Source organism: Camarhynchus parvulus, chromosome 15 (assembly GCF_901933205.1).
Source record: "Camarhynchus parvulus chromosome 15, STF_HiC, whole genome shotgun sequence".
Taxonomy (NCBI): domain Eukaryota; kingdom Metazoa; phylum Chordata; class Aves; order Passeriformes; family Thraupidae; genus Camarhynchus; species Camarhynchus parvulus.
In genome coordinates, this window is record NC_044585.1 from 12,120,223 (window position 1) to 12,136,059 (window position 15,837).

Genomic DNA, 15,837 nt, shown 5'->3' on the forward strand with positions numbered 1-15,837 from the left:
GCTGCAGCCGCAGTTGTTAAGGTGGATGGAAGCGCCGCCAGTATTTTCTCCCCTACCTCATCTCCTTGCTCAGCAGCTCGGGGCTATAGGGAGACTGTGCAGTTTCAGGAGATGCCCGACGTTGCCAAGAAATAATAATAATTAAAAAAAAAAAAAAAGGCAGGAGAAAAGCGAAGGGGCGGGAGCGCGGCAGCTCCGCTCCTGCCAGCCCGGGGACGGGGAGCCGGTGCCGTCGGTATGTGGCGGAGCAGCGAGCAAGCTCTAATCTGTTCCTCTGGCTGACCCGGGGCTCGTTGCATCTGAATGTGACCTCTAGACAGAGCATTAATAACGAACGTGGCGCTGACCCAAGCTGACAAGGGGTGCGGCGCTTGGCACCCGCTCCCGCCCTCCCTCGCTCACTTTCTGTCTCCCTCGCTCTCGGCTGAATGTCAGCGGCAGGGGGAGGGATCCAGGAAAACAAAGCTTGGCTAATAGTTTTCTCCGCTCTCAAGTGAATCAAAGGCGCTTTTCTTTGGGGACGTGCGCGCCGGCGAGCCCAGTGCCGCACCGACGGGGTGCCGTGGCGCCTCGGGACACCTCGGGACACCGCGGCCCCGCAGCCGCTGCCCTGGCACAGCAGGGATGGATGGGGAGAGCTTTGGCACCGGGGTCGCCATGGGCACACCGGGGCCTCTGCTCCCGTACAGCAAGTGGAGGCTGGAAGGAAGAGGAGCTCGGAGAACGGGGTACCGTGCTCGGCATCTCGGGGAACGGAGAAGAAACCCGGAGGGGCAGCGCGGCGGGGAATGTCGGCTCGCACCCCCACCTCGGCTCTCTGCAGCTCGGGGTTTTTACTAGAGACATTCCAAGGCGCTCTGGCACGGCTGCCCAGCTCCACCCTGGGCTTGGTGAGGGCGGGGAGAGCCCGTAAAAGGGTCCCTTAATGGGAGCTCGCATGGATTAGCAGAGCAAGGTTATAGGGGAAAAACTAAGTGATATCATTCCCTACGCCTGACGGTACCTGGTGTGATCCTCCAGTACCTCCTGCGCCCACACACCCTCTTGGGAGCGAACTCTGGCTACGGCACCGCCAAAATGTGCCGCAATCCTGTTCTGGAGAAAGAGCAGCCCTACAGAGTCAGCGACACCACCCAAGGCATCCCGAAAGCCTGCTCTGCATCGCTTCCCCGCACTAACCCCGGGGTGCTTTGCAGAGGCTCAGAGAAGGTGAGTAACTTCTCCTGGGCCATGGATCAGTGGGTGGCAGAGCCAGGTGCACGCCAGGCTGCTGATGCTGTGCCAAGCAGTGGGGATGGTGTGTGGGGGTGAGCCCACATCCCCCAGGCACTGGGGCGCTGCTGGAGGGACCACGGCACAGGCAGCTGGCTCGGTGTGCTCTTGCCACCGTGGTGGGTGATGCCCTTCCTTCCTTCAGGTGATGCTGGCACCTGCCTGCTGTGCTCCCTGTGGACCTCTCATTTGGTGGCTGGACACAAGCACGCCTCTGATGTGTCCTACAATGGAGCTTGCAGCTGAACTTCCCAGCAGCTTCCACACCCATCATGCCACTTCTCTGCAGGAAGGCAGTGTCACCAAACAAGGTATGGGTACCTGACCAGCAAGGAGTTTGGGATCTTGTACCAGCTCAGCTCTGGTGCAACTTCCCCTCTCTGCTGGCCCTGGCTGGGGACCCTCAGCTCCCAGATCTCCCATTTGAAATGGATAATTCCTGTATCACTGCATCCACCTGCTGCAAAACCTTGAGCCCTGTGCCCTGATCACAGACCTGCCTGGTTTTACTACTCCTGCCACAGCATTTCTTTTTTGCTGTGTCCTATCCTTTGACCCAAGGGGACAGGAAGACCCCCTCAGGATGCCCACTCCTGGAGATGTGCCATCTCCTCTGGTCCAGCACGGCAGTGAGTACACACGGAGCAGCCACGGCTGGCAGGCCCAGCTCTCTTCTTTCACCTGGTTCAGATACTATTCCCGCTCCCTTATTGTTGAAAAAATAATACTCAAAATTAAAATGTAGGCAGCAAATTATAGTAATTACCCAGCAGTTCCTCCTGACAGGCCTTTTGTATTCCATTCACTGACACTCACTAAGCAAATCCTCGCAGTTTGCTCCTACACACTTGGGAAACATTCAACCAATGGTGGCAGAAAGTGCAGCTCTGGGGGGCACGGTGGGCACAGGCACGGTCCTGGGGGTGACACCTTGGCTGAAAGGCAGCCAAGCACCAGCCTGGGATGGCAGGGATGGGACTGCAGTCAGCCACAGCCTCACTCAGGGCAAATGTGGCTGATTTAAGCCTTGGACACAGTTGTGCCCTCCTGGCACCCAATCTGCCCCATCCAAATAATTGTTACCATGTTGCTTTGTACAAAGTTTATCACAAACACCAGGCACCCATGGCACTCTGGCTGTGGACACTGGGATGGCCAGGCTGGGCTCTCCTTGCTCTGGGCTGCCCTTGCACCCTGCCTGGATACAGGACACCTGAGTGGGAGACCCCAAGGCACATCTCACCCCAAGGCCACCAGAAGGACAACGTGCAGTAACGGGCATGGGCTGCAAACCAGTTTCTCCAGCCCACTTTTACTACTATCAGCAGGTTTTTACAGTTGTAAATACCTCTGATGGGAGAAGGGAAGGTTCCAACATGAGCACAGGGGAGACAAAAGGAGGAAGGTGTGGAGCTGCCAGCTCACCAGCATCACCCAGCCAGCTCCTGCATTTCAAAGGTGATGCAAGGTGCCTGACTTTATTTTAGTTTTGTAAACAGAATGGGACTGGGGTAAAAATGGTTCAGGTCAGTCCAAAACTCAGATGAATTACTAGCAGCACTGAAAATAAGCGTTCAAAAGAGTGCCTTTGGTATCCAAGGGAATATTTTATATCTACCCAAAAGGAACTAGATAGGAGTTTTCATGGGTTATTTAACTCTCTGTCATCTGTATTTTACAATCGTGCCCAACCCTCCCCTGCCTCATCACCTGACTCCATCCCGTGGCCTCTCCGTGTCCTCAGTGTGGGAAAAGGCCTAAAGAGCCCCAGGTTGGCTGTGCCCTGAGGACAAGGAGCACGGAGCCTGGGCAGGGCACGGGAGCACCAGAGCAAGAGCCTGCCACTTGCACCCGCCTCTTTTCAAAGAACAAAACCACTTGTTAGACGCCACGGGAAAACCCCGAGCCGGGCGAGAACAGGTACCAGACTTTAAAGACTAACAAAGGTCATGTGGAAAGCTCCCGGTTCATCGAGTTCAGCTCCAGGGCGGCTGCGGCTGCCCTGAACCTCTGGCACCAGTGCTGACACTCAGTGGAGGGGCTGGGGGGACAATAAACTCACCCACTGCTGAGGCTGGTGCTCAGCCACTGCTCAGAGCCCTTTCCAGCCCACCCTGAACTCCTGCCTGCGTGGGCTCATCCAGCAGGTCCCCCAAAGGCAGGAACTGCCTCAGCATTGCCTTTTAAGGAGCAGCCCCATCCTGCTGCTGAATGCCTCTGCACCCTGCCCGGCAGCAAAGCCGTGGGTGCTGCCGCTTCCCGGCCTGGGAAGGGAAGGGGGAAATCCTCGAGCAGCTCCAGGTAAATCAAAACCTCCTGCTTTAGGGATCACAGCAATGGCGCAAGGAGACAATATCAGAAAAACACATTCCCCCACCGTTATCCCAATCTCTGCACATTTTGACAGACTACTGAATCGAAGTTTATTGCAGAATGAAAGTGTCATTAAGCAAGAACTTTCCTCTTGCTGGGTTTTTGTTCCCCTATTTAAGTTTAGTAACACGGTACTCCCCTTCACTGTCTCCCCTGGCAGACACAATCCTGCCTTCTCCTGATTGGAAACTCCCTGTGCAGCTCTGTGACTGTGGAGGAGAGCAGCAGCTCTGCTGCCTCTCTGTCCCAGGGCTGTTTTCTCTCACCTCCCTGAACACAAATGACATGGAGTTTCATGCCCCACACATGAAACCCAGGCATGGACAGCAGGGCTGGGCTGATCTCCTGGTTGGCAAGCGCTAGGAGCAGAGATCACGAACTGTCCCCTCAAGAAGATGAGGGGACAGCAAGATTTGAGTGCCAGGGTGGTAGGGCTGACCTTTCCTGGGACTCACATCTTGCTGAACTCCCTAAACCAGCCAGCTATGGGCTCTTACTGGTACCAGTATGGAGGAGGGTGCCTTGGGTGGCTGAGTCCTTATGGTGAGGAGGACTGTGCTTGTCTCTGAGCCCAGCCTGAGCAGGTCACCACCCGCTCTGCCCCTGCCCAGCCGTGCTGGCAGCAGCTCTGCCACCGCCTCCTCCAGCCTCTGAGGTTACCTCCGGAGTTTCAGTTGCTGTGAGTTGGAAACCCCCAGCACGCAGGTCCCTGGAAATGCCAGACACAGCCAGTTCGAAGCATTAAAGCGGCTGCTTCCTGGCAGAGGGGAATTTGGCTTTTCTGTAGAAGTCTGGTGTTGCAATCTCAGTTTCCCAGGTTGTAATGAAGGGAGAAACAATCAGCCACTGGGCTTTACACCAGCAAATCTCCCTGCCTCCTCCTGGCCCCTGGGCTGGAATAGTGCTGCATGCTCCCACGCTTCATCCTTCCTTCACACAGGCTTTGGCAGCTGGTGCTGAGACTCCTTAAGTGCACCTCCACCATCCAGCATAAAACAAAGAGGCACTTTTTAACAACCAGATGCTGATCTCCAAAATAAAGCAGTGCTCGGAAAATATCCCTCCAACGACCCTCCCCTGCCAGCATCTGCTCACCCCATTACCTGGCCCCAGGCCAGTTTCCTTGATTAAAGTCTATCTATTAAGTTTTGTGACTATAGAGAGCCCCGTTCAGCAATGCACAGGATTGGCACTGGGTTGTAAAAGAGGGTTGGAACAGCTTAAAGGCGAGCGAGCCAAACACTTTGGGATATTCACAGGCAAAGTAATCTAAGTCCACAGCTCCCACCGGCACCTGGGCAGCCGGCGCTCCAGAACATGCAATCACCATCCCAGCAGCAGGTGCATTCTCCAAGCTGAGCCGAACCTGCTAACACGCCTATTTGCCTTTGCCATCCCTGAACAGCACTCATTTCCATTTTAATTTCCCATTTACAATCCTCTCCGGGCCAGGAGAGCCGGCAGCAACGCAAGCGGGATGCACGGGCTGGGGACGCGAGCTCGACAGCCCATCAACAGGACGTGACTTTGGCAAAAAATTAAAGCAGTGAAAGGGCTGGCGCAGGAGCGGCACGAGGAGGGGAAGTGGCAAGAAGGGCTGTGCTACACTCAGCACTTTTTAAAAACGGTCTCAGCAAAGGCTCTGAATCAGCTCCAGGATGTAAAGTCACCGCACGCTGCCCTGGCTCTTGAGAGCTCCCCAACATGTGCCTGTGCAGTGCTGGGGTTCACAGTCCTCTCCCTGAATCCCAGAGCTGTGAACACAGGCAGACACTTTCTGTGGGCCTTGAACAGATCACACCGAGGCCATAAAGCTCCAAAGAGTGGGATGAAACTACACCCCACGCTACAGGCACCAGCAGCTCCAACACTGCAACAGACAACGCGCCTTCCCCATTTCCTACAGCCAGCTCCTGCCTCGGGGGGCACATGGCTCCAGCCACAGCCCAGGCATCCCTGGTGCTGGCACAGCTCCTGGGGCTGGAGAAGCTGAGCACACTCCTTGCACCATTCCCTGCCTTCCCCACACCCTCCCTGAGGTGCACTGGGAACCAATCAAACCAACAGCAGGACAGGCAGGATCCGGCCCCACAGCTCAGGATCCAACACACTGCACCAAAGCCAGCAGTCAGATTCTTTCCATCCCCAGTTGCTGGATTAGCTCCAGCGCAGCCGACAAAAGAAAGAAAATGAATGTCTCACCTTTTTTAGCCGTCTCCATCTCCTCTTCGGTCCAGCGAGAGCTTTCATTCATTTCCAGGGAAGCTGGGAAGGAAAAAGGAAAGAGAGCAGTCAGCTGTGAGCAGGAGCCAGCAAGCCCAGTGAGCTCAGAGGAGGTGTCCCAACACCCAAACCCTGTCCCATGCCCTGTCCCCTGGAGGCATGACAAAACCCCAAGCAGTGCAGAAGTGCTCCCACAAGAAAGGCTGTCACGGTGCCAGCTTGTGAGGCTTTTCCACACCACAGTACCCCATGCACAACATCCCCTTGAGATGCACCTCAATGATGCAAAACCTCCACCATGGGCCTGGAAGCAAAGCCAGATGGCTTGAGAGAGGCAGCAGATTTCCTGCTGATGGTGGCACGCACCCTGGCCCAACAACAGGTACCTATGATGGAGCTGGCTGGGGCTGTGTGCTTTGGAGGAGGCAGACGCAGGGTGGGACCGTCAGAGACGGAGAAACGGCGTCACCTCAGTGGTGACTTTGGCCGACTGCATCTGTCAGGGCTGGCCACTGACAGCACAAGGGTGTTGGTGTGTGACCACGGGCTCCCTCTGTGCCACCCCTGGGCTCTTGGACAGCACCTCCGAGCCACTTCCAGCAACAGTGGGGGCCTATCTGGAGCAGTGCCCATTGAAGGGGACATGTTGCTCCAGTCAGGAGGCTGACAGGGGTGTCAGCATCTCTCCCCAAATCCAAGCAGGTGCTGGGGACACCAAGGTCCTGTATAAAGCCTTCACTATGCACCAGTCCTGCTGGCAGCCTGGCACAGAGCAAACCCTACAATAACAAACTGGGGTGTGAGTCAGAGACAAAAAACAACTCGGTAAGGAAACAGATTTCCGGCTCAGGCTGCCAAGGGGTTATTACTCTAAACAACAGGCAAAGCATTATTTCAACAGTGATGAGAGATGTTTTGACAGTGTCCTTTCAAAATGGAAAACAGGCTGATAGGTTCAGGATAAAGAATACAGGCAAGGAGAGAAAGAAGGATCTTCGAAGAAGCTCTACAAGAAGCTGAGACCCTGTGGGAGGACAGCGTGAGTTGCAATGCCCACAGCAGTGGGCAGAAGAATCTCCTTCAGAGCTGGCTGAGCACGACTGCAGGTGTCACCTCCCGGAAGACAGCACAGGTCACTGCCTCCCCCAGAACCGTGCTGCCCCTGGGACACCAGCCAAGAGGGAGGGAAATTGATACCTCACTGCTTCCCCCTGGCAGCAGGCACGGCCAGGGCCACAGCGCTCGTTTACGTAAAAGCGAGTGTCCCCAACGCCGTGCAGGCCCTTGGCTCAGCTGGTGATGGCTGTTATTGTATGGTACAGAAATGTCACAGAAATGGCCCGTTTGGTTTGATTAATGGCATCGCCTGAGGTTGTGCAGTTATGAAACAGATGCCCACGGGGAGCTCCGGCACGCTGCAGTTAAACCACAATACGGTTTTGTGCTGGTTTTTAATGTTCAATTGGTATTTAAAATGCAATAACTTTCTTAGCCAACCTAAATTAAAGCGCTATTGGAGAGACATAAAGTGAAATCAATTGCTCAGATATGTCACTGGAATTGATCCATTCCTTTTTCCCAATTTAACATGGTCTAAAGGCTTTCCTCTGTGTTCGCAGTGAAGTTTATCAAGGACTCTGAGATACCAGGATAAAAAATCCCATCTAAGTTACTGGCATTATCTGCTGCTTCTCTGCAGCACTGCTGAACAAGTTGGAGGGAGAGAGCAGGGCTCTGTTGTGCTGGGGACTATTTATATCGCCTGTATGAAAACAGAGCGCTCGCAATCAAGGCTTCAGCCAGTTGTCAGCAGAGAACAGGGAGGCGAAACACCTCCGCGTGATTTATGGCACATGGAACAGCACAAGCAAGAAACTGCAGAGCAAGGAATCCGAGAGGAGTCACCCTGCTTTTATTTTTACCTGTCTTAGGTAGCACAGCAATAATTCTGGACTTTGACAGAGTAGAAAATAGAGGAAAATCAGCCAAATTCCTCGATGCATCGGCTTCTGTAAGTCAATACCTGAGCCTGCTCCCTGGGGTGGCAACTAGTGATGCTGCAGGTGCCAGAGGCAGATGTGCCCAGTGTGGGGCTGTGGATGCTGCCACAATTCCCATCTAGCCCAAGGCCAGCATGGCAACGTGGCAGGGCTATGGCCACGCTGTGGGCTGGTGCAGTGCCTGGATGCCACGGTACAGGCAGCACCCTTTGCTGTATCAGGCATGGATGGAAATGGACCAGCCCAATGCCCAAGGCCAAGGAGGAGCAGATGCCACAGGCTGCAATTGCTCAGGCTCCAGACAAATTTGAAAACAGAGCAGGTAGGAGAAGTGGCAGATACCCAGGCAAGCCTGGGAGGGCAGAGCAGGGTCCCATGCAGAGGTTGAGGGGACTGGGAAGCTGGAGTAGCTGCAAAGGGAGTCAGCTCCAAGTGAAGGAGGGACAAAACTTTGCCAAAGCACTGCTAAAACTGAAGGCTTCCCTTTTTCTCTTTTGCAACACTTTCCCTCTGAGGCCATAAAACGCATGAACACTCAGCCAGGAAAGCCCGGGCTCGCAAATGCCCCACTTATCCTGGTGAACCACACTGAGTAATTCACGTGACAGAGACAAACATCATTGCTACTCCCCAGAAAGAAGAAGCATTTCACAAAGGAAACCCCTCTTCTGCAGGCAGGGAGCAGAGCAGGCTGACATCCCATCCCAGCACAATGGATACCCCAAAAGCCCAGCCCAGGGCAGGGTCCCCATGTCCCCTGGCACGTACCCAGCTCGGCGCTCTGCTGTGGCGTGGCTGCCTCCTCGTTGTTGGCCTCGTTGGCCATGGAGCGGGTGATGCGGCCCTTGCGCCGGCCCTGGCTGTTGGCGGTTTTGCGGCCCTTGGACGTGACCGTTTCCTTCTCATCGTTGTCTTCTCCGGACGTGTCGTCGTTCTTGTCCCTGCAAAAACAGGGAGAGAAGGGAAAAAAAAAATGTTGTTTGGTTGGTCTGATTTTTAGGTCAAGCAATTATTTCTCTGCACATGTGTGGGGATTTTTCTTTTTGTTGTTGGTTTTTTAGGGGGGCAGGTCTGCAGTTTTTTTGCAGACGCAGGCTCTTTTCCTGGCTGGGATTGGCAGTGGGGTGATTTGTGGTGGGGTTTTCTTTCTGCAGCTGGCTGCAGCTCCACCACCAAGTGCACGCAGAGACCTGACGGAGACAGGTTTAATACCAGACCATTCAAATTCATCCCTGCCTCCTCCTCATTTATCTTCCTGAAAGGGACCTGCTGGTAAATGTCTTTGCAGCCTAGATATAATGAAGCCAGATGTTCTTTTAAACCAAGTATTAAGCCCATTACAGATAGCGAGCGGTCTGCGTGCCAACCTTCCCCTGCCACGGCGCTGATGCTCGGTGTGAGGGAGGCAGGGCTGGCTGGAGCTCTTCATCTGGGAGTGCTCACGGTGACATCAATAACACCAAAAGTGAAGTGCCACGCTCCGCTGCCCCCGGATTGCTCCTCCGGCTCCCAGAGGCTCTCGTAACAACAGAACAAGCTGGAGGACCGCAGGAGCTTTGCAGATTGATTGGGTTGATATAAAAAACCCCCATATCGTGCTGCTTTCGCAGTTTGGGAGCAGCGGGGAAGAGGAATGAGGAGGAGGATCTGCCTTTCGCTCCCTGCAGAGGAGGTGAGGTGGGCACACACAGTCCTGCACGGGGTCAGGCAGCCCTGGACTGTGCTGCATCCCATCACCACATTCCACCAGTGCACCCCCAGCCCACTGGAGCCAGGCAAGGAGGGCTGTCCTTACTTTGTCAGTTCTTCTTTGTCATTTTCTGTTTCCTGCTTGTCTTCCTCCTTCTCTCCCTCCTTCTCTTTTTCTTTCTCTTTTTCATCTTTCTCTTCTTGGCTGCTCCGGGGCATTTGCTGCTGCTGCAAAACAAAGGACATAAAATAAACCAAGCCCTGAGTGCTGAGGCGGACACGGGGCAGCACCTGGGCCAACCCAAACAACGTCTGTGAAACAATGCTGGGGGCAAGTGGCCAAGAGGAAAGAGCTGCAGGCAGAGGGTGCAGGCAGGGCACTGCTGGAGGCCACAGGGGCCGGGAGATCTCCTTTCCAGGGAGATCAGAGGTAGCTCAGGATCAGGCATGGCAGCTGCACTCTGCCTCCTATTCTAGGCAGTGGGACAGCCCCAGCTGCTCCCCTGGGGTCAGGCAACAAGCAAGGATCTGATGTGGGGGTAAGGCAGGGAGGTGAGAACTACCCTCCTGTTCTGGCTTGGTGATCTGCAGCCAGTGGATGCATTTTGCTGGAGCATGAAGGAGACAGGGCACCAGTGACACCCCGAGGCTCAGCAATATCAACACTTCTGATCTTTTCCCAGGTACCTGACACAGCCCATGGGGAATGTTTGTGGCTGTGCAGCACCAAGCAGGGAAGGTGCCCTCTCTGCCCTCTCTTTACCACCTGGCCCCTTCAGCAGAGCCCAACCACCACAACGCTGCTGCTGCTCAGGCCAAAGGCACCGTGGTACCCCAGGGAGGGACACAGTGATTATTATAGTTCTGGATTTTGTTTCAACAGCTGCAGGAAGGAGGTTGCTGGGGAGGCCTGGTTCCCCTGACCTCCCTTCCCTCTGGTGACCAGCAAACGAGAGGCGTTGAATAGAGAAGTAGAAATTAGAGACGGAAATGATTTATTAAACCATCCTGCTCCTGGCTAATGCAAGGCTGCTTGCTCCAGGAAACCCACCCGGGCTCACCCGGCCCCTGCCCAGCCTGCAGGGCTTCTACCACCCCCTTGGGAAAGGCTTTGGTGATGTAATGGGGAGTAAAATTGCCTTAAAATGGATTTATCAGCAGAAGGTGGCTGGTCTGGCTGGCACACAGCCATACAGCAAGTACTGATGAGGTGTCCTCACACCCCTTGAGCCAGCAGGACTGGCCTGATCCCACTCTGCAGAACTGGGAGGCTGCTTCAAACATGGGCATCCTGCAGCAGCAGCACTGGGTGCAAGCAGAGCTCTTTGACCCCATGGGCTCGTGCTAAAATCAGAAGCGTGGAGCTGTCAAATGGAGCAGTTTAACGAGAAAACTGCTGATTCCTTCAGGGCCTGGTTGAACAAAATTCCTTAAAACCCATGCACAGCCATCACTGAAACCCCACTGAGTTTCAGTTCCTCCTTGTACAGGGGGAGGCAGCTGTGCCATCAGGATCCTGGCACGCTTGGCCAGCCCCTGGAGCACCTCTGCACACGTGCAGAACACAACTGCAATGCATCAGCTCACACTCCTGCTGCTCTGGGAATTGCTCCGTGGGATGCAAGGCTGGCAGCTCCCAGGGGAGAGGGAGTCAGGGAACAGTTGGGATGAGCACTCGGTTGCTTTTGATTTTCCCAAGTCCACAGATCACTAAGGCTTGGGCAATGGGCTGTCTCATGCAGCAAGTGACCAAGGGAAGTGTCATCCCAGTTACTGGGCACTGCCCCTGTCAGCCCCCGAACTGGGGGAGCAGGAGGGCAGAGGACAAGCTGGAACACAAGGTGGGGAAGCCTGCACTGGCTGCAGAGGGGCAAAGGGCATCCATCATGTGCATTTCCCCAGCACTGCCCTGAACTCCCTGACTCTGAGTCACTCTGTGGTGAACCCTGAGCGCGGGTTCAGCCCAGACTGACACCCTGAGGTGAGGGCTGTGACCTCCAAGGGCTGGGCAGGCAGCAGGACAGGCTCTGCCCCAGCCCTGGCCACCACCACCCACCTGCATTCCCCTCACCAAAGGCTTTGGCAAGGGAGGGGAGCCCATGTGAGTTTCCCAGTATTTCTTCAAGCAACTGCAAATATTTTCTTTTGAGGGATGGGGAAATCCTGCAACCCAGAAATCCCAGCTCTCCTTCAGATTTAAACTCGGCCGTGACCACATGAGTACCTGGCCCAGCTTCAGGCTGGAGTGAGCATCAAAGAAAGGTTCAACATCATCTTATCCTGTCTCTACACTTGTCTGAACTAGGGGCTGCCAGCCTGGGCAGCCATCACAGCTTTTCCCCATGGAATGGCAGTGATGCCAAGGAGCTCCCTGTACCAGCCTGCAAACACAGGAGCAGGAAGGCAGGGAGAGATGAGAGTGGCCTTGGTGGCTCATGCAGCAACACGGGTGCTCCCCTGCAGAGGCATCTGCCAAGCTTTGGTATGATCAGGATGGGCAAACCCCACCGGGCTGGCTTCAGTGGGCCACTGCACATCCCTCTCCTCCCGAACGTTTCAAGCCCAGCCTGGCAGGACATCCAATCAAGGTTTCTCCCAGTGCAGAGGCACATCTCAATCCAAGGTTGCCCTCTAGTGATTGCCCTGCTGTGGCCACGGTCGGGTGCCCGATGCCAGGAGCGAGAGCCAGGGGGGATGAGCACCCTGCACCCAGCAGGACAGACAGGACAGGTCTCACCTGCCAGCCAGGTGAAATATATAAAATGGGCAGCATCATCACCATCAGGCCACGGTGGGAAAACTGACCCAGCTCCACCCAAGGCTGTGCTCATGTCCTCCTCTGAGGAAAGGCTCCCAGCCAAATGCTGATCTGAACCCTGGCAAGCCCACAGTGATGGCTTATCTCCTGTACTAGAGCTTGGCTGCAGAGCAGGGCACCTGCCAAACTCCCCAGGAAACGCCTCTGCTCATGAACATCCCCCTTACATCACACCCAGGGGTACCTGCTGGGCTGGAAGCTGGGGGGCTGTACAGAGCACCCAGCCCTGGGTGGGGAGCAGGGACCCCGGGGTGCTGAACGAGGCCATTTCAGAGCTCAGCCACAAATGGCACACACAGACGGGACCATCCCCCAGTGATGGACCACGGCAGCTGCCCCAGCCCATCCTCGCCCTGTGCTCCACCCCAAACCTCAGACCGGCACTGGAACTGGCCCATGCCATGGCACAGAGGTGGGAAGGCAGCGCCGGGAGCTGGCTGGTCCCCCCCCGGCGCGCTGCCCCCGCCGTGTGTGGGGAGGCTATTCTTAGTGCTGGACACGGACCAGCTCTGGATGATTCAAGGGACGGGACGCCATCCCAAAGCGTGACGGGCCAGGAAATGCTTCCCCAATTACCAGCTGATGTTTCCCTGTGATTCACACCGCCCAGGCTAGAGGTGGACTGGCAGGTGGGTCAGCCCTTAGCGGAACCCCCAAAGGCCGGCACCAAAACTGCTCAGCTCCCGGCTAGCTCAAACTTAAACCTCTCTCCACCTACATCTCTGCCATCCTGGGGATGAGGCACGCCACTTCCCAGAGGTATACCAGGTACGTGCTGCCCACCTTGCACAAGAGGGCGAAGGGATGTGCCCGAGGCCAGGGAAGATGCCTGTGGCAGAGGGCAGGGCTGGCCCTCCCTCCCAGGTCTGACGCTCTAACCCCGGACCGCCCTTCCTCCGCCTCAGCATCGCTGCTGCTTGTTTTTGCTGCCGACGCATCCTGTTTATTTAAAAAGGCCCCGGGACAAAATCGGACGCGGGACGCGTGAGCGAGAGGCCGACCCTGCCCCGAGTCCGGGGGGACAGGCGGCCTCCTCCGCTCGCTGCGCTGCGGCCCGAGCAGCTCGGTAATTACAAACACCTGCTCACCTCTGCCCCGCGGTCCCGCCGGGCCCGGAGCAGCTGGGGCGGCGCAGAGCGCTGCCAGCTCTCCCGGGAACGGCGCGTTCCGGGCCCGGGGCCCGCCGCAGGCACGCATGGGCTCCCGCAGCGCCCGGCTCCCGCTCGCCTGGCACGGCCCGCCCGGCTGCTCCGGGCACGGCACCGCCAGCTCCGCCACCACAAAGCTTCGTCTCCAAGCGCACTTTCGGGGCGCGGCGGCTTCCAGGTAGGAGCCGGGCACGGACGGGCTGACCCTGCTGAGAACGGACCCGCTCGCCGCGGGACTCGCTGCGAGAAAGCCCTGGCGAGGAAGAGGTGCAGCTCCTCCCACTCTGTTTACTTCCTCTGCCGAGGCACTGCCTGCTCCTGGAAGCGGGACGGAGGGCAGGAGGAGGTGGGGGAAGCAGCTCCCCACCTTGGCCCTCCCCAGCCCCGCCGGAGACGCCTGAGCCGGTGGCACAGAGACGGCGAAAGCGGCCAGAAAGCCCTCGGCAGCCGGCAGCGCCTCCGAAGCGCCCCGCTCGCACGCTCCCCGGGAGCTCCGGCCCCTCATCGCCCCCAAATCCCTCATCACTCACCTCCCCGCTCCCCGGCTCCCGCGAGCGGCCGGTCCCCGACAGCCCCATGGGCAGCTCCCGGCCCCTGCTCACCGCCCAGCCATCCGGGCGCGCTGTGCCTTACGTTCTTCGGCTCTGAAGGCTTCCTGACGATTTGCATAGTTAAGCCGTAAACTAACCACAACATTCCTCTTATGATTTTGCAATCTGCTGGAATAACGTGGTCGCTCTAAGTCGAGCGATGAATCATCATCTATAAACCACAGCTCTCGTCACCGGGGCTCTCAGTGCTGGCTGCAGCCTGCGTGATTAATCCGCCAGGATGCCAAGCTTAACCTACAGTGCAGGGCTATTTATTTTCCAAACTTGCAAGCCTCCGGAAAACGACCGCCGCTGCCTTCCCCATCCCCTTTGTGGCGAGATGCCCCAGGCTGTGGCAAGGGACCAGGAACAGGGGACCTCCCTTGTAGCCCACAGGACATCCCAGCGTTAACCACTGGACTGTGCACCTTGCAGCTGAGGCACCCACACCCTCCCCCGGCCTCCCCCTCACTCCTTGTGCCACAGCACCCTCAAAACATGCACCAAAACATCACTTTTGCCAGCAGGGATGAGCTCATCCCTGGCAGTCCAGTTCCTGAATCAGAACTCCCAGCTCCTGCCACCCCAACTACACCACTTGCTGCTACATTTGCTAGTGGGGAACCAGGTCATGGTGGTGGCACTGAGAGAGAGCCTGTCCCAGAGCCCAAGTGCCCCTGGGGCTGGCATCTCCTCTCTCCCACACCAGCTTTCAAGGCCAGATTGGCCGCATGGGGGATGCCATTTGGTTGTCAGCAGATGCATCACGTCCCCTGCCATCATTACAGTGCCCTGGGCTCTTACAGGAGATGGAACCACCAGCTCCTGTTTGTTCCTTAAATCAGGGGGGAGCAAGGCTGTGCACCCTGGTGCAGAGGGAGCTGTGCACGCCAGGCTGAGCTGCAAGGCACACGGTTTTGGTGCCACTCAAGCTCATTCCCAGCTACTGCAGGCAGCGAGCTCCGGGTTTTGTTTAAAGCGGCTCTGCACCCTTGCCACAGTCTCACTGCGGCAGCGCAGGGACTTGTGCCAACCCTCTCCCCAGCATGTCACACCAGAGTCTGTCTTGACAGGGACTTTGGAGGGAGCTGCATCCCACCAGTGTGAGCCCCATACCCTCTGGCAGCTGGGAGCACCCACTCGGCTGTGCCGCCTCTCCCACGTGCAGGGCACCAGCTCTTCACTCCTCCGGCGTGTGACTTCAGATCAATGGCATTTATGATGTTCTCTGGGGCACTCAGCTGCAGAGCAGGCTCAGGCCAAGGTCATTGCACGCAATCAGGGAGTTGCAAATTAAAACCAGCTCGAGATAAGCTGAAGACAAAAGGCCAACGCTACGCTGGCCAGGAACGCCTGGGGTTTGCTTTGCTGCTTCTCCAGGAGCCCCAGCACAGCTGCCATGGCTGTGGGCACGCATGGCTGCCTGCTGGCATCACCCTGAACATCCCACAGGGTCCAGAACTGGCACCACGGGGCAGGATGCTCCATGCTCTGTGCAGCACAGCCAGCAGGACTTGGCACTTGGCTCTTATCCCCATCCCCAGCCCCACAGATTCTCTGCAGGGCATCTTTGCCAGGAATAGGGCTGCCTATTCCTATCCTCTCTGCCACCTACATCTGTCTTTCCACCTGCTTTCAAGCTCTGCCTCTGGCAGGTCATATCAGTGAGAGCCAGGGCAGGGACTTGGCCACAGAGCACCCTCAGCACCAGCCTCCCTGTTAGC

General features: G+C 56.7%; 1 protein-coding gene across 16 annotated transcripts in view; it reads right to left on the minus strand.

Moving 5' to 3' along the window:
- Positions 1–15,837, minus strand: part of NCOR2 (nuclear receptor corepressor 2) — a 226,709-nt gene that overhangs the window by 47,124 nt on the left and 163,748 nt on the right. For 14 of the 16 annotated variants that reach the window (XM_030959056.1, XM_030959054.1, XM_030959050.1 and 11 more), the window contains exons 15-17: positions 9,664–9,785; positions 8,637–8,809; positions 5,848–5,910 (exon numbers count right to left, since the gene is read on the minus strand). In XM_030959056.1, the coding sequence (XP_030814916.1) occupies positions 5,848–5,910; positions 8,637–8,809; positions 9,664–9,785 (358 nt within the window). The remainder of the gene's footprint in view (positions 1–5,847; positions 5,911–8,636; positions 8,810–9,663; positions 9,786–15,837) is intronic. The other 2 variants (XM_030959051.1, XM_030959048.1) reach the window with 1 other exon arrangement.